At 36.3% G+C, this 27,500-nt stretch overlaps 2 protein-coding genes across 2 annotated transcripts in view; one reads left to right on the top strand and one right to left on the bottom strand.

Moving 5' to 3' along the window:
• Positions 1–8,926, bottom strand: part of gnpda2 (glucosamine-6-phosphate deaminase 2) — a 15,043-nt gene extending 6,117 nt beyond the window's left edge. Inside the window, exons 1-5 of the mRNA XM_056472763.1 lie at positions 8,824–8,926; positions 8,343–8,505; positions 6,291–6,392; positions 4,267–4,449; positions 1,489–1,673 (exon numbers count right to left, since the gene is read on the bottom strand). Coding sequence (XP_056328738.1) covers positions 1,489–1,673; positions 4,267–4,449; positions 6,291–6,392; positions 8,343–8,466 — 594 coding nt within the window. The 5' untranslated portion in view covers positions 8,467–8,505; positions 8,824–8,926. The remainder of the gene's footprint in view (positions 1–1,488; positions 1,674–4,266; positions 4,450–6,290; positions 6,393–8,342; positions 8,506–8,823) is intronic.
• Positions 8,927–10,673: 1,747 nt separating this feature from the next.
• Positions 10,674–27,500, top strand: part of frmpd1b (FERM and PDZ domain containing 1b) — an 80,032-nt gene continuing 63,205 nt past the window's right edge. The window contains exon 1 of the mRNA XM_056471960.1: positions 10,674–10,891. The gene's annotated coding sequence lies outside the window, so the exon portion shown is untranslated. The remainder of the gene's footprint in view (positions 10,892–27,500) is intronic.

Here is a 27,500-nt window from a genome sequence, read left to right as displayed (position 1 = left end):
CATATTTCATTCACTCAAAATATAACTTGAAGTGTTACTTTCGGGGTCCTAAAACGTTTTCCAAAATCAAATTTAAGCACTTTTAGGTACTTTTCTGGTGCATTTTAAACTTTTCCAGCACTTTGAAACTGTACATTAAATGTTTACATACTACTCCATCACACTATATGAGATGTTGTTTGTTATAGTATTCTATAGTACAGTATTGTAGTATTCTAGGGGAAAATGTAGAAGTTTGCACCCAATACCCTTATCAAGACCTTTGAAACTGTAATTTGTAATAAGGTCATTTATTTGAAAGTGTCACCTTTCATCTCAAATTTATCCAATTATAATAAATATTCAATTATTTATTTATAATCTAAAAATCGAAGCATTTTTTTCAGTTTTCAAGGATTTACAGCACTTGTATAAACCCTAAACTTTACTTTTAAACAGCTGATATGAAAAACAACTTATTGTGTAAATGTGTATTTTATGGTTGATATGCTACATAAGTTACGCAACAAAACATATTTAATTATTTAATTAAGTTTTAATTGGGCAAAAACTAATGTCTTTAAGTTGATTGTATCCAAGTATTTTGAAATAAAACAACTCCAGGGATAACAGTGAGGACAAAGAGAGAAAAACTAAATAAAACAGAGTGAATAAAACTGTACTGTGGTAAAAGGAAGCCCTATTTTAACAGTGTCCAGAAGCGTCGACGACATCACTGTGCTCGGAGGGGTCTAGAATGGACCATCACACAGTCAAACATGTACTGTGGTCAGATGAATCAGTATTTCAAATATTTTGTTAGGAGAAATGGACGCTGTGTACTTCGGACCAAAGAAGAAAAGTTACCAGCAACAAATCCAAAAGCCAGGGTATGTCAGTCCATGGGGTTGTGTCAGTGCCCTTGGCAAAGGTAACTTGCACTTCTGTGATGGCACTATTACTGCTGAAAATAGGAAGACATTTTGGAGCACAACACGCTGCCTTCTTTTCCACGAATACCCATGAGTATTTCAACAAGACAATGCTAAACCACATTCTGCACACATTACAAAATCCTGGCTGTGGAGGAAGAGGATACAGGTACTTGACTGGCCTGCCTACAGTCCTGACCTGTCTCCAATAGAGAATGCGTGGCGCATTTTGAAGCGCAAAATGCGACAACAAACATTCTGTTCTGTTGCCCACCTTAAGACTTGTTTGCCGGAAGAATGAGACAAAATTACACCTGAAACACCTCATCACTAGGTGTCATCAGTCCCTAAACGTCTTTTAAGTGTTGTGAAAAGGAATGGCAACATTACAAAGTGGTAAATGCTTTACTGTCCAAACTTTTTTGTGTTGCAAGAACCAAAATTGGAATACTGGTTTATCTAACTTATTTAAAAAAAGAAAAGAAACTTGCTATAAATTATGTTACATAAATAAAATGAATAGACGTTTTCTTTCTTAATATCCAAACTAAAGATGATCTGCTATTTTTTAATTTACCTCTCTGGCATCCATCACTGTTCCTACTCCAACTGTTAGAGTCATGGTGGGCACTTTGGAAAGATCGTTCCCAAAGAAGCGTGCATTGGCTACTATGGTGTCCTTGGCCAGCGTCTTCACTCGGGTCCTGGACACGAGACTGGAGCCAGGCTCATTAAAGGCGATGTGCCCATCTGGACCAATGCCTAAAAAAGTGATTTATAAATGATTAGGAACAGAAATATATGTGATGATTCTAAATATGAAAGTACTTGGGCTGCAAAGCAAGAAATATAAATCACAGAACAAATGAAAAACAAAATTACAGTAAGGAAAATCAGGATTGCAAAATCCAGTATATGTTATATATTATATGTCAAGGAATTCATTTTTGTAGTTACATTAAAAAAAACTGACTATAAATTATACACCTATATTTTTTGCATCCCAATAAATTTGTAAATAATAATCCTCTTATATTATTTAGTCTACACTACCAGACAAAAGTCATGTCGCCTATTCAAGTTTAAGGAATAACCAATAATAACTGGACTTCTAGTTGATCATTTGGTATCAGAACTGGTTTATATTAAAGGCAAAGGCCTCTAGATTACACTTATTTTACCACAATAAAATATGATCATGCCTTGATTTTTAACGATTTAATGATTTGCTTAGACAAAAGTCTTGTCACTTAACAGAAATAATGTCCAGTATAGAATATAAAGTCATGCTGCAGTGGAAACAGAATGAATATCATGTCTGACTCCCATGAGCTTGGAGGACTGCATCCATACATCTCTGCAATGACTCAAATCACTTATTAATAAAGTCATCTGGAATGGCAAAGAAAGCGTTCTTGCAGGACTCCCAGAGTTCATCAAGATTCTTTGGATTTATCTTCAATGCCTCCTCCTTCATCTTACCCCAGACATGCTCAATAATGTTCATGTCTGGTGATTGGGCTGGCCAATCCTGGAGCACCTTGACCTTCTTTGCCTTCAGGAACTTTGATGTGGAGGCTGAAGTATGAGGAGGCGCTATCCTGCTGAAGAATTTGCCCTCTGCTGTGGTTTGTAATGTAATGGGCAGCACAAACGTCTTGATACCCAACACAATCTCACGGCAATTCGTAACTTTTTTTAGTGGCTAATTCGTACGAATTCGTACGATCTAATTTGTACAATTTAGTACGATTTGCTTATCCTCCAATGACGGTTGGGTTTAGGGGCGGGGTTAGGTGCCACGCCTCCTTTTTAAAATCATACCATTTCGTACGACTGAACTCGTACGAATTCGTACGAATTAGCCACTAAACTGTCAAAACGTAAAATACTTACGTTTTCTCCTGAGATCAGGCTGTGATACCTCAGGCTGTTGATGTTGCCATCCACTCTGCAGAGCTCTCGCATGCCCCCATACTGAATGTAACCCCAAACCATGATTTTTCCTTCACCAAACTTGACTGATTTCTTGGGGAATCTTGGGTTCATGCGGGTTGCAGTTGGTCTTCTGCAGTATTTGTGACGATTGGGATGCAGTTCAACAGATGATTCATCTAAAAAAATCCACCTTCTGCCACTTTTCCAAATGATCCACTAGAAGCCACGTTATTATTTCTTGCTCTTACAACTGAGATCGACAACAAGACTTTTGTCAGGTATAGCCTTTTCATTTGGATCAGTGTTTTATTATTAACAAAAAAATTACATGCAAAACATATAGTTGAAGGCAAAATTATTATGAATTATAAAGAGATGTATTATTTTTTAAATATTTCACATTTCAAACATAATTTATGAATAACTTTTTTTGTATTAGTCATGATGAAAGTACATAATATTTGACCAGTTTTGCAAGATATTCAGCATAAAGCTAAATTTATTATGTTATTTATTATGTCAAATTATGTTATTCAAGCAAGTCACTGGACAACAGTGGTATGTTCATTTAAAAAATATTTAATATTTCACCCAATTTCACCCAAACTGAAAGAAAAAAGAATTTCTGCAGAAGAAATACTGATTTCCTTGCTCTGTTAAACAAACATCACTACGTGAAGTTTCAGCTTAAATACCACACAAATAATGTTTTAGAACTCTTTGAATCTGCCCCTTTTAGGCTGTAATCCTAATTGTGGTGTTTTGGTGACTGTCACTTTAAATTAAATGAGATTGTGCTCTTTTCAAAAGAGGGCGGAGCTAAAACACCTATATATCAGCATAATGGCAGATTCAAAAACAAGACTAAAGTCCTATGTTAATGAAGGAGAGATTGTCACTAGTGGGAGGGGCTTTCCTCCTATGGTGACACGTACAAGGGAGAATGTCAATCCAAGTGTTTCTCCAGACTATTTTTATCAAGTGTGATTATAAAAAATACAATAAATCAATGTTAACCATTAGAAGCTGGTTATATTCACAGCCTGTTGCAACACAACTGTGTTAACTTTAAAACCCTTCTAAAATAAAAATAAACATTTGCATAATAGGTAAATAATAATGCTGAATTGGACAAGACACACTGATAAAGATATAATCAGTTATTGCTAACAGCTTAAGACTTGACTATGCAGCCAACAAACAGACCTTTGAGTTTGGAGACGAGTGTTCAATCATCATTTAAGCTTTTGGAATCTCTCTTATTGACAAAAGGTGTTATTGCAGCAGCCAAACTGCTTAGAAAGACAGTTTTATGTGTACAAATGAAGATATGCATCACCATGCACTGTTACAAACGTCTCTTGATTATTCTGGTGTCTGATAAACCAAAGTTTGGGGTCAAATTTATTGAACAAACCTCCCACAAAGAGCTCGATGCCTCCAGCAGCACTGATCTTCTGCTCGAAGGATTCGCACTCGGTCTGCAGGTCGCTGGCGTTGCCGTCCAGTATATGAGTGTTTTGGGGTTCAATGTCGACGTGCTTGAAGAAGTTATTCCACATGTAGGAGTGATAACTCTCTGGATGATCTCTGGGCAGACCTAAAGAAAAACAGCAAATTAGCAAGAATTAATGGTCACGCGTTTAAAAAAAAAACACTCTTTTTTTGGAAATATGCTCATTTTAGAACTCCCCTAGAGTTAAACTGGTGAGTTTTACCATTCAGCTATTCAGCCAATCTGTGAGTCCAGTGGGACACTTTTAGCTTAGCTTAGCATTGAATCAGGTTAGACCATTAGCATCTCGCTCCAAATGTATTAGAAAAAAAAAACAATCTACAACTTTGCTATTTTAAGCTTGACTCTTCTGTAGTTATATCGTCTATTAAGACAATGAAAAGTGCATTTTTTTGTGTGACATGCTAATGGTCTAATCAGATTCAATTATTTATGCAAAGCTAAGCTAAAAGTGCTCCCACCAGACCTGAAGATCAGTGGAATGGATTAAAAAAAATGGAAATTCTCTAGAGAATTTCCTAAAGGATTACTCTGTATGCGTGCATGAAAGTTACGTTTCTGAACTTCAGATGATTGTAATTATAGCAGTTTATAACAGCACAGCATATTTTAAATATGTATATAAATATGTAAATATATATATATATATATATATATATATATATATATATATATATATATATATATATATATATATATATATATATATATATATATATATATATATATATATATATATTTTTTTTTTTTTTTTTTTTTATTTTATTTTATATTATAGTTTATTTTATATTTTACATTTAATTTTATATTTAGTAATTCAACAACATGTGAATGAAAATTTATTAGGTTTTAGGTGTCTCACAATAAAATTATCCATACAGCAGACATTCTTTTGTTCATTTTATTATCACCCTTCGAACTTTAAACTAAAATTTAATAGTTTATCTTTGACTCTTAATAATATATTTATCCATATAATGAACACTGTCAGGAATTTTCCTCAAGTAAATTGATTTGGTAATTATTTATCATTTATTCATTCATTTTCTTTTTTGCTTAGTCCCTTTATTAATCTGGGGTCACCACAGCGAAATGAACCGCCAACTTATCCAGCATATGTTTTACGCATAAAACATGCTTTTAAACATACGTTTATTTTATCTTTGCCCTGATGACAGTAAATAATATTTGACTAGATATTTGACTTCTATACAGCTTAAAGTGACATTTAAAGGCTTAACTAGGTTAATTAGGTTAACTAGGCAGGTTAGGGTAATTAGGCAAGTTATTGTATAACGATGGTTTGTTCTGCAGACTATCAAAAAAATAGCTTAAAGGAGCTAATAATTTTGACCATAACATTTTTTTTTTTTATTAAAAACTGCTTTTATTCTACTTGAAATAAGACTTTCTCCAGAAGAAAAAATATTATCAGACATACTGTGAAAATATCCTTGCTCTGTAAACATCATTTGGAAAATATTTAAAAAAGAAAAAAAAATTCAGAGGGGGCGAATAATTCTGACCCCAACTGTATACATATGTATAATAAAAAATAAGTAATTATATGGAATAGAATAAGAACGAAACCACAGAGAATAATGGGATTTATAAAAACACAAACTACTACGCTCATAATAATAAGATTTTGGAGGGAAATTTTACGTTTTAAAGTCATAAAATGTCAAAACGCAACTATTTTTCATTTATTCATTCATTTTCTTTTGGCTCAGTCTCCATTTCAGAAGTGCAACTCCTTTTAATGACATATTTTTTATTAAATGTTTTCTGCGCTAGACTACAAAACCTCGAGTGTAAATGTTCTTCAGCATTGCTTTATGCAGAGACTCTATACTTCTGCAGTGTTTTTGCATATCTTGTTCCCTCACCACTTCCCATGAGAATTCGGACTGATTCACACTCACCCACGTACTCGTCCATGTTAAAGGTCTTCACATATTTAAAGGACAGGTCTCCGCTTTTGTGATACTCAATCAGTTTCCTATAGCAGCCGAGGGGTGTGCTACCTAAAAAATAAGCAGAACGTGTAATATGATATTCATAATCTGTAAGAAGTAACAAATTTCAGCGTACAATAGTAACTAATCTTATACATCAGGAATAAAAGGATTGAGAAAATGGTGTAGATTGATAAGCAGAGGAATTTATTACATTTTAATGAAATATTCCCACATCGTCATATTTGTAAAATAATTTTTGCTTTGGTGTTCACTTTACTAACAAAGAAGAGTAAAACAAAACATAACTGCACTGAGGAGTCATACCACATGAAAAAATACTATAGTATTTTTGAACTATATCGTATTTACAACTCTTTTTTTAATGAATGATAAAGAATACTGTAGTATTAACTAAAGTGAACTGATAAACTGTAATAAATGCTGTCGGAAACTTTAGTTTTACTACAGTAAACTGTGTTGAATTGTAGCGTAATTATGTAAATCAGTTGTAGAAAACTATTGGATAATAGAATTTCCACAACAGATTAATTCAAGTACTGTAATATAATATTGCTTGAAAACACTCTAATATTTACTATAGTAAACACTAGAAATTATCTTTGTAAATAAGAGCATGTTTTTGAACCATATGAATGAATCTCTTGTGAAAAAAAGTTGTTGTTTTTTTACATGAGATGCCCTAAAAGGCAAAAAAAGCATATTTATAAAGCAAATTTTTGCTTTCGTGTTCACTTTACTAACAAAGAAGAGTAAAACCCAGCATAACTGCACTGAGGAGACACACCACATGAAAAAATACTATAGTACTTTTGAATCATAGTAAAGTGTAGTGTACTGTATAGTATTTACAACTTTTTAATGAATGATAAAGAACACTGTAGTATTAACTAGAGTGGAAACAGTAAACTGTGGTGTTTTGTATTGTATATATATATGTAATATGTGTAATTGAGTTGTAGAAAACTTTTGGTTAATAGAATTTCCGCAACAGATTAAATCAAGTACTGTAATATAATATTGTTCAAAAACATGTTAGTGTTTACTTTCAATTATTATAGTAAATACTAGTGTGTTTTTGAACTATATGAATTAATCTACTGTGGAAAAAAGTGGGGGGTTTTCATGCGAGATGCCATAAAAGGCAATAAAAATGTGTATTTGTAAAATAATTTTTGCTTTCGTGTTCACTTTACTAACAAAGAAGAGTAAAACACAGCATAACTGTGCACTGAGGAGACACACCACATGAAAAAAAATGATAGTATTTTTGAACTATATCGTATTTACAACTCTTTTTTTAATGAATGATAAAGAATACTGTAGTATTAACTAAAGTGAACTGATAAACTGTAATAAATGCTGTCGGAAACTTTAGTTTTACTACAGTAAACTGTGTTGTATTGTAGCGTAATTATGTAAATCAGTTGTAGAAAACTATTGGATAATAGAATTTCCACAACAGATTAATTCAAGTACTGTAATATAATATTGCTTGAAAACACTCTAATATTTACTATAGTAAACACTAGAAATTATTCTATAAATAAGAGCATGTTTTTGAACAATATAAGTGAATCTATTGTGGAAAAGGTGTTTTTTTTCATGCGAGATACCCTAAAAGGCAAAAAAAAAAAAAGTGTATTCATAAAGTAAATTTTGCTTTCGTCTTCCTAAACAAAGAAGAGTAAAACACAAAATAACTGTGCACTGAGGAGACACACCACATGAAAAAAATACTATAGAAAACTATATAAAAACTGCTTAAGCACTGTAATATGATATAGTTCAAAAACACTCTAGTATTTACTTTAATGTAGTAAAAACTAGCGAGTTTTTGAGCCATTTAAACAAATCTACTGTGGGAAAAAGGATAGTTTTTTCCTGTGAGATGCCTTAAAAAGGCAAACAAAAGTGTATTTGGGAAGTAAATTTTGCTTTCATGTTCACTTTCCTAACAAACAAGGGTAAAATGCTGCATATACTCCTTCAGTTTACCTGTTGGAAGTCCTAAAGTGAAGTAGCGGTCAGCACTGGGTTTGAACTGGATGATCCGGTTGCGGATGTACTTTGCAGCCCATTCGCTGGCCAGATCATAGTCATCCAGAATCACAAGTCTCATGACTTTTCACTGATAGCAGGACACTGTGCAACCTGAAGACTAAAAATAAAGACATGTCAATACCTTATTGAACAACTCTGACATTGCCAAATGCAGTCAGGAGCAGAAAATGCACATTTACATACTATACTATACTATTATTATATACTATACTTTAATAAATATGCTCGAATAACACGTATAGTACAGTTCATAATCACTATAGCAGCATACAATCATTTCACTGTTTGTTTATGAGCTGGCATCAAACAACATGAAAGAGTACTGCATTATTTACACCCTGCCGCGTTCATAAATACTCGAAGACATCGAATAGTGATTATGCATGTATAACGGGTAATAAAGTCGTTCACTTACAGTAATAAAACGCAGGATCTCAGCCACGACCGGGTTGGGTGAATGGGTACAAGTTTTCTTTGAAAACACTGGTCATGTGATCGGGTTCCGGTCATGTGCGCTGACGACAAACTTCCGGGTTGTAACATCTGTCCATGTATGGGGACCGACAAGGCTCGTCAGTCAAATGAAATAAGCATTGTGCTGCTGTATGAATGATATTTTGTAATGTAGGATATATATATAACAGTGGAAATGTGTAAATAAGGACACATTAGTCTTAATGGTGTGGTGTGTGTTGCTTAATAAATAACATGGCACTCATAATTCAACATACGTCATACATGACTATCTATCTATCTATCTATCTATCTATCTATCTATCTATCTATCTATCTATCTATCTATCTATCTATCTGTCTGTCTGTCTGGCTGGCTGGCTGGCTGGCATGGCTGGCTGGCTGTCTGTCTGTCTGTCTATCTATCCATCCACCTATCTATCTATCATCTATCTATCTATCTATCTATCTATCTATCTATCTATCTATCTATCTATCTATCTATCTATCTATCTATCTATCTATCTATCATCTATCTATCTATCTATCTATCTATCTATCTATCTATCTATCCATCCATCCATCCATCCATCCGTCCGTCCGTCCGTCTGTCTGTCCGTCCGTCTGTCCGTCCGTCTGTCTGTCTGTCTGTGTATCATATTTTTTGTGTTTGTAGTTGTGTTCAGTTTTCTTCCAGGCGTTTAATTTCCGCGTGTTTCGCCGTGACTGACCTTGCAGGAGGACCCCAGTGGGACAGACGAAGAGAAAGAGAAAGAGAGAGAGAAACAGAGAGGAACAGAAGGCGTCGGGTTGAGGGATGAGAGCGTGCAGAAAACTGATTCATTTTAGAGAATCGGTTCACTCGGAGGGATCGTTTCAAACTGATCCAAATCGTTTGAGATGAGTGTTTGCCAAAAAATAAATAATAAATAAAGGTAAACGTATTTTGGTTTAAAATACAATTACTTGGTATTTTGTTGCTACACTGATCTTTAAATTGATTTTTAAATAGACTGAATTGATCTTTAAATGGATATTGTTATACAGACTTTCTAAAGCTGTTATTTAGGTTTGAATATTTATTTTTAGAATGCATAAATCCTTAAACAATTGTCAATTTCAATACAAAATCTGAAATATTCAAATAAGTTACCAAGTATTTTATGGATTAAAAATGTTTGTGCCTCAGTTGAAAGCAAATGTGCTCTTTTAAATGTGAGTGAAGAGGTGGCTGTTTTATTATTATTATTATTATTATTATTATTATTATTATTATTATTATTATTATTATTATTATTATTATTATTAATAATATTTACAATCCGAAAAGTCCATGACAAGTTTTATTTAGGAGGATATCGCCAATAGTAAGTGCTGGATTCATCCAAAGACTAAATAAGATTTTGGTTTATCAAGTAAGTATGTTAAATGAAAGTAAAAAATCAAGTGTCAAATTATCGATTCTACATCTGGTTCAGAATAACCCAGGATTATTAATAATGGTATAGTAGTAGCAGTAGTAGTAGTGGTATGCTCATTTTTTGGTAGTTCGTCGACTTTATTATAGTAATATTAATTAAAATCCTGATATTTACTTAAAAAGTATGTTCTTCGTATTGACTTTTATCAAACAATTACATTTTCCATCCACACTAACAGTCAAATGTTCTCCGTAAAGAGTGATTTACGAAGAGTCTAGCCCGCTGCGAACCGGTTCTATTGAATCAACTCAGAGCCCTTTAAAAGAACAAATCTTTTGCGAATCGGACATCGGACTGAGCAGGGATGAGGGAGGGGTGGAGTGGCCGAGGAGAGGCTGTCTGCGTTCAGATGGAGGATTAAGCTGGTCCCTATCCTGACAGCATCCAGCACAAACACACAGCCCAAACAGCACCCCACACACCTGTCCATTCCGTCTGAACCATCCGGACCAGCCGCTCCTCCATTCAGCAGCCCGTGCTGGAGCTCCATCGCCGGACAGCACCGGTCCACACCCCCCGGACCGGACCGGCGTCCTTTCTAACCACGAGGTGGGTGCAGCTGTCTCTGTTGTACTTCTGCAGGCTCGTCCATTCATCGGACATGTGTTTGTGTGCAACAAGAAGCATGTTCAGGGGTTATTATCAGAGTTTAGGTTCATTTTCTATTGTGCGCTCGGTGCTGTTCGGACGGAGAGCGAGATTCAAATCGGATTAAGATTAAACGGGAGAACCAACAAACGATTGAGCAGTTTTTCTTTGTTTACTAGATTAATACATACGACTCGTATATGTGAAATCAGATGACACGAATGGATTTGGGGGGGAAAATCTGTTCATCACACTAGAAATCTAGGATCTTGGAAATCTACAGTCTGTCTGAGGGGAGAATGTAGGTCATTTTTGGTTTCGCGTAGGGTACAAATTTGGATGATTTTAAGAGATTTTCAAAACAATTGTTTTGCTTCTTTTAGTCTGATTGTCGTAATAGTTCCTTCACGATTTTCATACACTGATTGGGATCGTGGTTGTGTGCACGGAGCGCGTTAGCGATGTCCAATTCGAAAACGAATCATTTGATATTGAATCGGTTCCTTGTGATGAACTGGTTGGAGCGAATCGAGCTATCAGATATGCGAAGAGATGTGTAGTTAGTTAATTGATTTTGTTTTATTAAATATAACAAAACGCTGTGAAAATGTAAGCTTCTTTGTATGTAGGGCTTCCATATGATAGCTTTTGTGTACTATTAAACAAGCTTAATTTATCACATTTGTATTTTAAAGTGAATCTTGAGTTTAAATAACAATAACAATATTTTGATCAACAAAATAAACACGCAAGCAGATATGATACGGTTAGTATGTATCAAACTATTAATACGGATTACTGAATCATTCAGTTAAGCTACTAAAAGGAACAATTCAACTGAACCGATTCGCTCCAGTGACTCAGACACGTCTAGCACTCGTGTTTACTATTGTTCGCTGAAGCGCTGGTTATTTTGGAGACGCGGCGCTACACTCGCACGCACTGTGGCTTTTGCGTTGCGTTTGGACTATATATGGCTGCACATATGCCGCGTAAATAAACTAAAGCTTTACTCTGCAGTTGTAAATCTCACAGAGCATGTGATTATGTCGTACAGTGGGAGAGCTGAGGGGAACTGCTGTGCTTCTGAATGAGTGAGGTGTGGCATATGCACCCTCTTTCTCTCCCTTTCCTTCTCTATTTTAGGGGGCTCATTTTGTGCATTGCAACATTTCAATGCTATTTTCCAGCAAAGTTTACATATATATTATATATATATTCTTTATTTTACATGTATTTACATAGGGGCTGCATTGTAATTGCGTGCACACGCGGCCATGTGCGCGCGCATACACTCACCACATAAATGCATTAGACAGATGATCTCAATATGTCAGGAGGAAGTGCAGAGCATAAGGAACATGCTTATTTAGTTGGTTAATCTTCTGTGCATGATGATTCATTGTAGTTAATAAACATGTAATAAACATTCAGTGAATATTAACTTAATATGGTGTGAAATTGCAGTATTTTAAACCAAAATAGGGCAGGTTCACCTAAAAATGAAAATCCCGTCATAATTTACTTACCCTTTACTTGTTTCAAGCCTTTAAGAGTTCCGTTCTTCTCTCAAACACAACAGAAGATAGTTTGAAGAAAGCTGAAATCCTGTAACCACTGACTTCCATAGTAGAAAAGACAAACACTTCAGAATTCAATGTTTACAGGTTTTTTTCTTTCTTCAAAATATCTTCTTTTCTTTTTAATGCAAGAAAGAAACTCATAAAGGTTTGAAACCACCCGAGGGTGAGCAAATAGTAATATTTGGGTGAACAATCCCTTTAAGGAGATGTTCATTTGATTATGATGCATTGGTTATTTTTTCTGAGACAACAACCTACTGAATTAATTTTCTAAAGAGGAGGACTTCACTATGTTTCTTTATTAAACATAGTTTTAATGCAAAACCTCTGTTAAGATGTAGTTGTTAATAATTATTTTAAATGTGCATATTTATATATTATACATGTAACCCTGCCGATCCTACGCCACCCAACCCGCTCGGAGCTGGTATCGAATCGGCAACCTTCCGCATGGGAGTCGGTTGCTCTAACAAGGAGGCTAAAGACCATGGCCTCTAGTGTCTGTCGCTAGAGCACCTTTAGAGGTCAGAGGAGTGAGGTTCACCTGCACAGCCCTTACTAGCTGGCCTCCGTTACATATACTGTATATATTTGACACTATAAAAATGTTTTGACGCTTGTTTTTAGGGCTGAAATTCCCATGATTCATTGGATTTACTTAATTTTTTAGGGTAAGTGGTTGCAAACAATTTATACAGGCTTAATTTCCACAAAGAAATTAAATTTAGTAATGTTCAACTTCATTTGTTTGTTTAAATTCAACCCATATAAATTGTTTGCAACCACTCAACTTAAAAAATGGAGTAAATCCAATATAACATAAATTGGGCTGCACAATGTATTGCTTCATCAATGTGTGCATCTGCAATAGAGCACGTCACATAGATATGCAATGTTGAGTTGGGATTGTTGCTTCAATGTTGATGCATAGTTTAACCACAATGGAGTGAAATTTTAGGATTTGCATGTTTTTAAGGCCTGAGAGAGATTCAAGTATTCAGGCACAAATAAATTAACTTCGATTGGAAGTTTAATTAAGAACAATTTTATTGAATTATTTATACAGTAAAGAATTTACAGTGTAATTTCTACATTTACTTTTACATAACCATAAAGCATCGACTGTTTATTTCATTTTTGCTTCATTGAATTTATCATATGCATGTCATTTGTTTACTACATTTAATGCATGATTCACTCCCCTACAGAATCATCGGTAACACTTTATAATAACTACACACTATAAATCATTTATTAAGCATCAGCATCTAGTGAATTCGTTATTTGTTAAGCATTACCTCTACATTATTAAGCGTTAGTAAGCAGTTTATAACCGCAGCTACAAATGCTCTGTTCTTGATTTACAAAAGCATTTATAATGTGCTTAATAATTCTCCTTTCATATGTTGTTATGATTTATTTTTCATTACTGAATTAAGTATCGCATTATTTACAAACCATTTGTATTTAAGAGTAGTTGAGGGTTTTTAGGATCATTCAGAATGAGTTAGTAAATGATACTAACTATATTGACTAACTCTATCAACGTTTATGTATCTTATTATTCAGGCACAAGGTAATGGTTACTATGTATGTTAATAAATGCTTTATTAACTCAACTTCAAGCAGTTTTGTGACGTAATATAAAGTGAGGACTATTTCTGCTTCATAAATCCCTTATAAATGACAATTAAAGGTTTGGTATCAAATGAACAATAATCTTTGCAATCTAATCTAAAAAGTAATATTACTGTAAAGTTTAAACATTGCTGATTAACAGGAGTGTTCAAACTACGACATAAAATTGGATAAAACAACAACAATATAATAATTTAACAATATAATAAGATGCACTGTTTAAACTGTACAGTAATTTTATTTTAGATGAGATTACAAAGATTTATTTTTATTTGATACTGTTTCATTTGTGTATCTTCTAACGAACAGAAATGAATAATGAAGCATTAATAAGAATTATAAATGTTAATTTTAATAGTTTATTAATCATTTACTAACTCATTCTGAATGATCTTAAAAAAATAACCAACTTTGTTTAAATAACTGGTTTGTAAATAATGCGATTAATTTAGCAATGAAGAAGAAATCATCCACAAAGTATGAAAGTACTGCTATTAAGCAGGTTATAAAAGTGGTTGTAAGTCAAGAATACAGCATGTGTAGCTGCAGTTATAAACTGCTTACGTCTATTAATGTAGAGATAATGCTTAACAGATAATGAATTCACCATTTGCTAATGTTTAATAAATGGTATTAATTAGTAGGTATTAAATGTAGTTATTATAAAGTGTTACCGAATCATCTTAATCAATCAAAATTGGTAACACTTTAGGGACCAATTCTCACTAACTAGTTGCTTATTAGCATGCATGCACCCAGGCCCAAGCTCATTCTGAGAACGTAGTCCCGTGGACGTTTCTGGAGACCGCGTAATACGTCCCGTATTACGGTACGTATTTTTGCAGTTTTTGTTTTCCCGAATCCACGAGAGGCCGCTGTGCGCGCTGTTTCCCACGCTGTTCTCGCGTAAACGCGCTAGAGGCCGCTGTTGAACGACCTTCCGCCTGTCTGCCTGGAGAATGATTGACCGTGCGACCGGCCAATCGGCTGACCCACCCTCCTCCGTCCCTAAACCCAACCAACGACGATTCACAAAAGCCGTCCAGAAAGAGAAAAGCCCTTGTCTAATTTTTACCACGTTTTCGGATTTTGACCACATTCTCACCCTGTGATGAACTTGTTCGCTTTATTATTTGGATTTTGTTTTTGTTTTCTGGAACCGCTCTTCCCCGGACTCGAACCCGGTCGTCGTCGTCGTGGTCAGCCCCTCTCTGCACCTCGAGTCCGCCAAAGTACACGAAGAGCTAACTGGACAAACTGGTTGCAGCGGGAAAGCCCTCCACACGAAGGCGAGCGGCCGGCCGGCAAACGCCGAAAGGAACATCGTCACACCACCCCGCAGCGTTCGCTTAAAAAAATGAAATGCAGCCGTACGTACCCCCGGCTACGTATTTCGCAGTCGCCAGAAACGTCCACGGGACTACGTTTTCAGAATGAGCCTGGGTTGCATGCATGTTATTGAGAAATTGGTTTCTGCCTATTAGTGATTATAAACTACATATTCTGCATGATCTTTTAGATATCCCTAATCCTACCCAATACCTAAAATACCCTAATAACTATTAACAAGGAGCTAATTAGGAGTTTATTGAAGCAAAAGTCATAGTTACTTGTTTGCTAATATCAAGAATTGAACCTTAAAGTAAAATGTGACCATAATTTATTTCCAAATAGTGCTATTTAATCATTTGCTGACATTATATAGATATAGTATATCAGATTTTTCCAATATCGTGCAGCCCTAAACCTAAATATAACCGGGTAAAAGGAAATACCACAGTTTTTCCTCAAGAGCTCATATAGCAGCTTTGTTTTGAAAGGTTCCTGCAGGTATATGCAAACTGCAATATTGTTTTCTTTCTTCCTCAAGTTGACTCTTGTGTTTTGTTGTGTGGGAAATTATCTCACAAGTCAAGAATTACGTGTAGGAGACGTGTGTTTGGACTGGGCTTTGTCTTCCGTATGTGTCGGCATGTGCGTATTCTCAGCATTTTGCGTGGCTTCAGGCTGATGACTCAGTGATGAATGGAGAACATATGATGTTGTTCCCGAGCAGAGCAGAGCCGAGCAGAGCCTGCTGTACTTACACATCAGGAAATACAGGACGCTCATGTGACCCAAATTCACTCTCTTTTCATCACACACTCAAACATGCGCAAGTATTTTCTTCCTGATTCGCCTCTTTCATAATGTCTGGCGTTCTCTTGTGTACACTCAAAAAATAAATATGTTTGGTGTTTATTCAAACTACTTATTTAAAATGAACTGAAACAACACGATTCTTGAAATTTATTCATTCATTGTTTTATGTTTAATCCTCTTAAATTTGTTATGTTAACATAATCGATTCATGTTGGGACAACATAAATGACCCAAGTCAACTTATTAATTTGCACAAATTTAAGTGGATTGAACATAAAACAAATAAGTTGTCACTAGGCGTGGATTTAATGATTTGGGGGCCCTAAAAATTTCCAGCTATGGAGCCCAAAAGTTCTAAAAAGTCCTTTAAATTAGTTTTTAATTAAATGCCAAATAATAATAACATGTAAAGAATCTTGTAAGACTTTTGAAATGATTTGTTTTCTTAAAATTAATTCACAACTAAAAATAATAAATTAATTATTTTGCTTTTAAAACAATGGGCCCTATCATACACTCAGCGCAATAAGGTGCAAGATGTGTTTGGTGCAATTTGTTGCTATTTTCAGACCAGCGCAACTAATTTTTTCACATTTTGCACCACATTGTTTAAATAGAAAATCCATTTGCGCCACTTTATGGACTCATGGATGTGCCGGTCTAAATAAGAGGTGTGTTAAGGCGCATTGTTGGCACGTTGATATTTTGAGGAACTGAAATAAACTGCGAGGTTTAGGGGTGTGAGTGCAACGGAGGCCAGCTAGCGTAGTGATATGCAGGTAAACCTGACTCCTCTGACCTCAAAAGATGCTCTAGCGACAGACGCTAGAGGGCATGGTCTTTAGCCTCTTTGTTAGAGCAACCGACTTCCATGCATAGAATTGCCGGTTCGATCCCATCGGTTTTTACTCATTTTTGTGGACCACGTGAACAGGGATTGTTTCGACAGTGTTGAAACCTACAAGCAAAAACTTTACTTTTTAGAACATAGCTGCAGAGTAAACATACACACGGCTAGACTTAAAGGGATAGTTCACCCAAAAATGAAAATTATGTTCATTTTTGGTCAAATTTACTCATCCTCCACCTGTTCCAATCCTGTTTGAGTTTGTTTGTTCTGTTAAACACGAAGTAAGATACATTGAAGATTGCTGGAAAGCAACAGTTATTGACTTACTTTGCACTATTGTTGGTTCCTATAATGGATATAAGTTTCACTTCGATTTCAAAGATCAGATTTAAAATCTGTGTGGAATTAAAATTGGCCGTGTTTATTTTGCACATATTGTTATTCTGTAGGTGAACAATTCATCTGTGCAGGTTAATCCACTGGAATAAAAATGTTTGTTTTGGTAATCTTCAATCAAAGTCTGATCATTTAAAAGAAGCTCCGCCCCCATACTTAATATTCAGTTTTGCTTGGCAGTACATTAACTTATTCAGTTTTGGTTGGCAGTAAATTAACTTACTGAAAATAAAGTCTCAGCAACTTCCAGTTCATGCAGACTTTAAGGGGTAAAATTAGCTACTACCCTTAGCTCATTTACTTTATTTTTGCCTATACATTTCATTTGCCTTCTACATTTCATTGTAGAATCTAGGTAGAAACTTAATTCTGTCAAACAGAACAAGAAATCCCTGTACGATGTATTTGTTTTGTGCTAAAAGTAAACTGTGTGTACATCAGTCAATCACGTTCTGAGTTCAACACATTTTTTAAATAATCAATGAAATCCATCCAAGCTTGTCACGTCCCAAAACGCTGACCCTCGGAAGTCCCTCCATTCTCTAATTGCCAGATGCGAGTCATTAATAAGTGCAAATGCCGAAATATTAATCTCCAAATGGTGGCCAGATTTAACAGCACGCTGGGAACTGAATAGCCCTCGGATGGAATTGAATTGAGAGGTTTGCACAAAAGGTTCTTTCTTTTATTATGCTAATGGACAGCTCTGACAGGCAGAACGAGGAAGAGAAGGGCGATTTAATTAGTGCTAAAGAGGAAACGTGGAATCGTTTTCAACACACACACACACACACCACCACAACAAACTGCTGACTGGCACGGACAAAGCAAGGGAAACACCATTATACAGGCACTAAAGCGTTTATTTGGCTCTTAGTTAATGGGTATAGGTTGAAACAAATCTGACCTAGATACTGACTGAAGCTGTGAACCGCAAACACATCTGCTGCATTTCCGTAGTCCTCAAGTGGTGCAGTACCAACAGGGACTGAACCCCATGTTTTAGCCATCTCTTATAGTGATATTCAGGAATGCAATGCTGCAGAGGACAGCCAACGAAACTGGACACGGATTACATTTGACGTACATTGTGAAATGTTAGAAATCTCGGTGGAATCTCTGAAATTCGGTGGCATTTAGACCTGGAGGGCATATGGTTTAATGGCTTCTTTCTTTGAGTCTCTCGCTGTGTAGAACTGCTCGTGCAGGAACGGCACTATTGGAAAGCGGTCAAGAATTGAATAGAAACATCCATCTGATTAAGAATTCACCTCTAAACTACCTAAACTATCTATATAATGATACTGTTTTATAAAAAGGAACGGCTATTTACTCACCTGTGACATTTTTGTTGAAAAAAGTGCTGTTTAATATTACATATTTTGGTTATTTGTTTTTTTTTGACTCTTCTAAAGCAGTAAAATACCATAATATGTTTGCAGATAGTTAAAGAGGTGGTCCAGTATGATATCATATTTTATATATGTGTTTATATGTGTGAACATAAACAACATCTCTCATGTAAGACGATCAAAATTCAATGCAAAGCGAGACATTGGCTTTAACAGAGTTAGCTTAGCAAAGCCTACAGTGAATGAACTTTGGGGACTACAAAAAAATACATCCGGGTTAGTGAGATCACGAATGCTCCAGGTTACGTGCATTCACCACGCGCAATACAGGCAGCAAAGGGGCGTGGCCAGAGTCGCTGTAATGCTGTAATATAGAAGAGAAAGCTCAATGGCGTCCTGATGCTGCTATTTCCACAGAGCTTGTTCTGTTTCTGTATTTGGGTTTCTAAAGGACACGACACAAAGAGAGAAGTGCTTACAGTTTAATTTTAAACATAATAATTATGTTCCAGAGAATTATAAAAAAAGATATAGCTAGCATTTGACAAAGGACAGCTTCCAGAATTTCTCCCAGTTCAGTGCTGGATTCTGCGTTTGGAGCAGAGTCTGACAGGCAGACTGAGAGAAGGAGCAGTAGTGAGAGGATCCGCATTCAGTCGTACATGTACGACTCGGACACAGACCAAGCAGAGTACAAAATCATTTGTGTCTTTGTACAGTTTTACAGCCAACTGTGTGCTAGTTTCAAGTGCCGAGCAGAAACTACTAACCACGCACACTGAATTAACTTTTTGACTGAGGCACCGGATGCGCCGCTCGAAGCCGCAACACGGCACACCAGACACTCTCTGTAGTGCGGCAAAAACATGAAGTGTCCCGAATCTTTAAAGTGTATAAAGTGTTTATATTTGTTAAAGTTGATCTAATACATGCGCAGATTCTAGTGTTAACGGTAAGTTGTAGCGAGGACGTAGACAAGCTTGTAAACAACAGGAAATGCTGTTTGGCACCGCTAACAATTTAGCTACAAACTCATATTCATCAGTCAAACCGCTGTAAACACCCACAATCTTCACCAGCGCTGTAGTGTCTCTCTATGCGGACGCTTTTACTGTGTTCTCTGTCTTAAATAACAAACTTGCAAAAGATGCGAAAACGTTTCATATTACTTACACATGCTTATTCTGAATATATGTGAAAGACACTTGTCAGATTTTATTTTAGAGAGCAGGCGTGAGGTATAGCTGTGTGTGATCTATGTAATTTTCTGTCTGATTTAGGCACAACCTGATATGGCTAACAGCTGCTCTGACTGACTGTTTACACAGCGCAAAAGCATGTGTTTGTAGGGGCGTGACACTTTTCCTCATAACGTGGAGCCGATCTGTGAATCACAGCACATTATGTTAGCTGACCAATCAGAGCCTCTTGATGGCGGGCCTTTCAGAGGAACTAGGAAATACGGCTGTCGTTTTCATGTTAGCTGAGTAGCTGTATATAATTAAAAGATATTTGAAAAAATAAGGTGATTTTCTACAAATGAAGCATGAGCACACATTGCTTTGCATCTTATAAACACAACCAAGCCTTAAAATACACTCTGTGAACATGTTTCATTAATTTCCATCAGCTTAGTCCCTTATTTTTCAGGGGTCACCACAGCAGAATGAACCTCCAACTATTTCAGCATATGTTTTATGCAGCGGATGCCCTTCCAACCGCAACCCAGTACTGGGAAACACCCATACACTCTCACATTTCCACTACGGCCAATTGGACTGTGGGGGAAACCGGAGCACCCGGAGGAAACCCACGGCAACACAGGGAGAACATGCAAACTCCACACATAAATACCAACTGACCCAGCCGGGACTTGAACCAGTGACCTCCTTGCTGTGACGCGGTAGTGCTGCTAACCACTGAGACTCCGTGCCGCCCCATACATATTTGTTTATCTGAAAACAACTCTGCAGTGAGTTATTCTGCTTTGAAAATGTGCGTTCTGTGTCGGAATGTCTGTCCTTTTTTAGGTCTCTATAACCAGCCCACTGCCAGTTTACCCAGTTATATTTTGTCACCCCAGGTTGCCATGGTGGAAAAACAGCGTAATCTATTTCGGTCAGGAAGGCTGCCTCAATATATGTGGGCGCAGCCGAAAATGCGACCTCTGTAAAAGAGTAGCAGACTCTGAAATTATATGCTGATTCAGAGTAATTATAATTCACTATAGGTGGTTTTTAAAGGTGCTGTATGTAAGTTTTTACTCTTCTAAAGCATAAAAATACCATAATGTGTTTGCAGATATTTAAGAAACATGCTAAGTGAACATTCTTGTTTATCTGAAAACCAATGCTAAAGTCAGATATTCTGCTTTGAAAATGTGCATTACGTGCAGGAACGTTTGTCTTTGTTTTGGTTTTTTTAACCCATCAAATACCAGTTTAGCCAATTAGATTTCAACACCCCGGGTTGCCTTGGTGGAAAACAGCGTGTTTTATTCATTGAGTCAGAAAGGCTCTCTAAGCATGTATCTGCCACCGAAATGCGACCTCCGGTAGAAAGTAGCAGACTCCAAAAGGAGACGCAGATTCAGAGTTCCACATTCAGTTATTAATTAGCAAATAATATAAATATTATAGGCATAAACATTATGTGAGCAGGTTACATTGTAACTGTGTGTCTTAACAACACGCTACATGACGAGATTTGCAGTGATAAGAAATTTGGCTGTTTGCACCAGATGAAACACGACAGAAATTTAATCACAGCCATTCAGAAGCACAGAATATGCACTCACTCACAAAATGCTAAGGTTTGTAATCTTATTAATACATATTAAACCTCTTTAACATCATTAAATGTTTACACTGAGTCACAGATCTAAAGTTTATTTCATTTTCAAGATCTGAGGTGAACTATCTGCTGCCTCTTTCAGTAGTATGGCAATAAATGTCATGTAAAATAGCATTCAAACTCACAATATTAGCATTTAACACTGAATAAAGCACATGAGATGTACCTGAGGTGATCATTGTCAGTTTTCTGTTGTTCAGCTGTGAGAAATAGAACCCGTTTCTAAAATAAAAAATTCCAGGTGCTGAATAGGACAAAAACTCCTTATAATATGAACAATTCCTTCTATTGTGTGCCGTTGCTTTTAAATAGAACGTGACTTAAATCCGCCTGTAGGCTCAACGCCACACTCCTTTTGTCCTCAATCTGGCAACCTGTGCTTGCGTGTGTTTTGATCCAGGAGTGTAATACCTAGTTCAACCACTGGATGCCAAACTTACATACTGCACCTTAAACTACTAGCGAATGATAGAAATATTGCAAATGTAATCATTGTTGTTGTTTTGCTTCTATGCTAACCTACTGTGAAAATGTCAAATGTAATTGAAATGACGTTAGCAATCTTTTCAATTACTAAATGAATGTAGAAAAATACTAAATGAATGTAGAAAATTACACCAAAGCAATAGCAAGACTTGAGGATAAGATGCTGACTAAAGATGTTGAAACCACATTCCAATGTCAGTATTGATTAAGATTTGCACAATCAAAATACATTTACACAAGAGCAATCTACCTCGATCCATGGCATTGATTCAGTGATGACAGAATTATCATTTTTGGTTAAAGCATTCCTTTCATCAAATAATAAAATATTGATCCCAGACACAAGACCAATAACACACATAGGCTTTGCTAAGAAAAACTGCTCATAACATCATTGCTGGACATAATAGGTGGAAACCAAATCAACCACACCCTATCCCTTACCCAATCACTAAACAGAACTCCACCCATTATTTCCACAAGGGTGGAGCCGAATGCCATTAGGCTTCTTGACTAGTTTTGGCTTCGTCTGCTACTTGACTTGTTCACAGTTCAACTTGGATTTGAACTTTCAGTGGCAGCAGAAGCCCGCAGAATCATCCTCCTGAATCCTCCACAATCCCTCAATCCAGCTGAAAGAGTGAGATGTTTGGGGGAAGGGAGGGAAAGGACAGCACTGTGTCAGCTGAAGGGAAGATGGGTGCAAATAAAGGGCAAATGCAATGAAAGAGCGTCCAGATGGACAGAGATCGCGTTCAGAGACAGAACAATGCAGTCATTATGGAGTCCTAGACGGTTGCTAAGGGGTTTCTAAGCAGTTTGTAATGTAGTAAATGCAATTAGAGGATCAACAGCGCCATGCAGAGATAGCATATTTGTCAACAACACCTAGAAACAAGCTAGCATCTTAGCACTTCTGGATTCAGTTGCTGTGTTTCCATCTAAAGATCGTGGTATAGACCTTTTACTTCCATCCAATTAAAAAAAATTAATAAAATAAACGTACGATACTGATACTATGCTGGGGTGCGTTTCCCAAAAAATGACGTAACTTGCAGCTGAACTATCATAGTATGATGCATAGTTTGGGAAAAGAACAATGTAGTGACGAGTGTTCCCCAAAACCCGTAGATTCTCTTTCGCAGATTGCTTGAACCACGTTAGTTATAACGTAAAACGCTCATAATGACGCTCTAGACGGGGTGGAGTTACAACTTCTTTGGAGAAGAACCCCATCATTTCTTTGTGCAAATTATAATGTTTTACACGCATAAAAAAAAAACAATGCTAGTTTTGTTAAAAACATGCCCTCGTTTACCATATTAATTGAAATATATGTAAATGGAACATAAAGAGCCAATGTTTCCTTTACAAATATTATTGAGAATATGACAGTCTATTCTAAATTAAGATAATATCACTTACAAAAGCGAACGTGTATTCTAATCTCATATATAAATCATATAAATGAATAATGAGCCTATTTATTAAGAAATAAAGTTTAATATTATTTAAGGATGATGATTATTATTATTATTATTCATTTTCTTTTCAGCTTAGTTCCTTTATTCATCTGGGGTCGCTACAGCGGAATGAACCGCCAACTTATCCAGCACATGTTTTACGCAGCGGATGCCCTTCCAGCTGCAACCCATCTCTGGGAAACATTCATACACACTCATTCACACTCATACACTATGGACAATTTAGCCTACCCAATTCACCTGTACCGCATGTCTTTGGACTTGTGGGAGAAACCAGAGCACCCGGAGAAAACCCACACCAACACTGGGAGAACATGCAAACTCCACACAGAAAAGCCAACTGACCCAGCCGAGGCTCTAACCAGCGACCTTCTTGCTGTTGTTACCATCTTGATGTTACCACTATGATGTCTATCAGAAATTGGATTTTGGTTGCCAAACCTGATGAATAAATGTCAGTATTTCATGTCAGTAGGTCACTTTCTAACAATCTAAATCAACCAAATATCAACGTCATTTGACGTCGTTATTGGACACCAAAATAACGTTTTCCTTAGATGCTGGCTAGACATTGAGTTTTGGTCACCTGACATCACAAACTAAATCTATCCTAATATTAACGTCTTATTACGTTGTGTGCCTGCTGGGCAATAACTAAATGCACTACAGAATGTTACGTTTACACACATCCACAAATTACATGTAAATGCATCAGCTTTTTACAGCGTAATACTGTACTCACTACTCTTGAGTACTTTTGAAAGGTCTACTTTTTACTCATACTTTGAGTAATATTCACAGATACGTTTACTCTACTTGCATTACATTTTTAGGCAAGTAATGGCACTTTTAGTTGAGTTTGATTTTTCAGTACTCTCCACCACTGCTTGCACCTCAGAAGACGAAAGACAAAGAACACAATGTGGTGGCTTTTTGGCCGTAGTGTATGAATGTGTGTGTGAATGTGAATGAATGGGTGTTTCCAAGTAGTGGGTTGCGGCTGGACGGGCATCCGCTGCGTAAAACATATGCCGGAATAGTTGGCGGTTCATTCTGTTGTGGTGACCTCTGGTAAATAAGGGACTAAGCCAAAGGTCGCTTTTTGGGAAAACATTGTTTAAGTAGAAAAGAGGTGATTTTTTTTGCAATGCAGTGCAATAGTGTTTTCACAAATATATCTATATTCAGTTTCTATGTACAGTTGAAGTCAGAATTATTAACCCCCTGAATTATTAGCCCCCCCTGTTTATTTTTTTCCCCAACTTCTGTTTAACGGGGAGATTTTTTCAACACATTTCTAAACATAATAGTTTTAATAACTCATTTCTAATAACTGATTTATTTTATCTTTGTCATGATGACAGTAAATAATATTTTACTAGATATTTTTAAGACACTTCTATAGAGCTTAAAGAGACATTTAAAGGCTTAACTAGGTTAATTAGGTTAATTAGGCAGGTTAGCATAATTAGGCAGGTTATTGTATAATGATGGTTTGTTCTGTAGACCAGTGGTTCTCAAACTGTGGTACATTTACCACTAGTGGTACACGGGCTTCCATCTGGTGGTACGCGGAGGAGTCAAATATGTCATACATTCAACATATATTTCAAAATGTATCAAAAATGATTTATATATGATTATGATGACATATAGCCTATATTTCTGAGGTCCAGGCAACATTCCCAGGTGTTTATGAATTGGCTACTATATATTAAGACTTAACCTTTAAGTACATTTTTTAATTTTTTAAAACTTTTTAAGAACAGTAACCTTTCATTTTTAACTTTTAAAAGCATATTTTAATTTAAACATTGACATTTTATTTGTTTATTTGGTTGGTGTTTATTTGTTTTTACATATAAGCACAGTACAGTGTTAATGTTCAAATTATTTATAATGTTTAAAGTGGCTGACAATATTAAATATTTTTATAATAGGAATTAATCTGCCTCGTTTTTTGAACTGTGCAGTGCTGTAGCTGCTTCATCGGGCGTATTACGCTACTGTATTTCAATGCTGCTTATTATGGTGGTACTTGGAGAGACAATTCTTTTATGAGGTGGTACAGGTGGAGCAGGAGAACACTGCTGTAGACTATCGAAATAAACATAGCTTAAAGGGGCTAATAATTTTGAGCTTAAAATAAGTTAAAAAAAATTTCAAACTCCTTTTATTCTAGCTGAAATAAAACAAATAAGACTTTCTCCAGAAGAAAAAATATTAAAAGACATACTGTGAAAATTTCCTTGCTCTGTTAAACATCATTGCGAAATAATTCTGACTTCAACTGTATATATTTATTATTACAAATCAATGCATAAATATTTAATATTTCTATAATTAATTAATATTATGAGTATTATTTTCTATATATATATATTCAGGCGACGCAGTGGCGCAGTAGGTAATGCTGACGCCTCACAGCAAGAAGATCACTGGTACGAGCCTCGGCTGGGTCAGTTGGCGTTTCTGTGTGGAGTTTGCATGTTCTCCCTGCGTTCGCGTGGGTTTCTTCCGGGTGATCCGGTTTCCCTCACAGTCCAAAGACATGTGGTACAGGTGAATTGGGAAGGCTAAATTGTCCGTAGTGTATGAATGTGAGTGAGTGTGTATGGATGTTTCCCAGAGATGGGTTGCAGCTAGAAGGGCATCCGCTGCGAACAACATGTGCTGGATAAATTGGTGGTTCATTCCGCTGTGGTGACCCCGGATTCATAAAGGGACTGAGCCGAAAAGAAAATGAATGAATGAATGACAATGCTGATGCGACCCTTTCTCTGACAGTGAGTTCATGCACACTACATTTCTGCATGTCTGAGCCGCCCGTCACGCAACACACGTCTCTTTTTGTCTTGTTGAATTAGACCGTCATGTGTTACAGCCCACAACTGTATAATCTGTCCTGACACAGTTTCACATGGATATTTATCCCATTTTTTCCCAGTGAACAGATAAATAAATGCCAAATAGTGTATCCTCCTAAACACAGTCGGCTACATCTAAGGGAATGTATTTGGATGCTTCAGCTCAAAATTTATTCATTCATTTCCCTTCGGTTTAGTCCCTTTATTCATCCGGGGTCGCCACAGCAGAATGAACCGGCAACTTATCCAGCATATCTTTTACACAGCAGATGTCCTTCCAGCTGCAACCCAGTACTGGGAAACATCCATACACACTCATTCACACACACTACGGCCAATTTAGTTTATTCAATTCACCTATAGCGCATTTGTTTGGACTGTGGAGGAAACCCACGCCAACACATGGAGAACATGCAAACTCCACACAGAAATACCAACTGACCCTGCCGGGACTTGAACCAGTGACCTTCTTGCTGTGAGGCGATAGCACTGCTAACCACTAAGCCACTGTGTCACCCCAGCTCAAAATACCCCACAGATAATTCGTTTCAGCATGCTGCAAATATGCAGTTTTAAGTCCATTTCTTTTTGTGTGTCTCTTTAAATGTAAATGAGCAGCTGCTCCCTGTCCCGTGCGTAGAAGAAGATGGAGCCTTTAAAGCTTGTGTCTCAAATACTCTCAAGACAAAAACTTTGACCTGATGAATAAAAAATAAAACTTAATACATTTTTACCATTATTAGCTGGTTATATTCACACACTGCTGCCACACAACTGTGTATAAACCCCTTATAAAAGTGATTTTTCCATAATAGGCCCCCTTTAACAAAGGCTTTCCCTATGAGACAAATGAACAGGAAAAATGCTTCAGAAACCAGCACTTCATAACACAAACCCCTGTGGAAAAATCCTATTGGTG

Source organism: Danio aesculapii, chromosome 14 (genome assembly GCF_903798145.1).
Source record: "Danio aesculapii chromosome 14, fDanAes4.1, whole genome shotgun sequence".
In the NCBI taxonomy this organism is placed as follows: Eukaryota; Metazoa; Chordata; class Actinopteri; order Cypriniformes; family Danionidae; genus Danio; species Danio aesculapii.
This window is presented reverse-complemented; position numbering and strand designations above follow the sequence as displayed.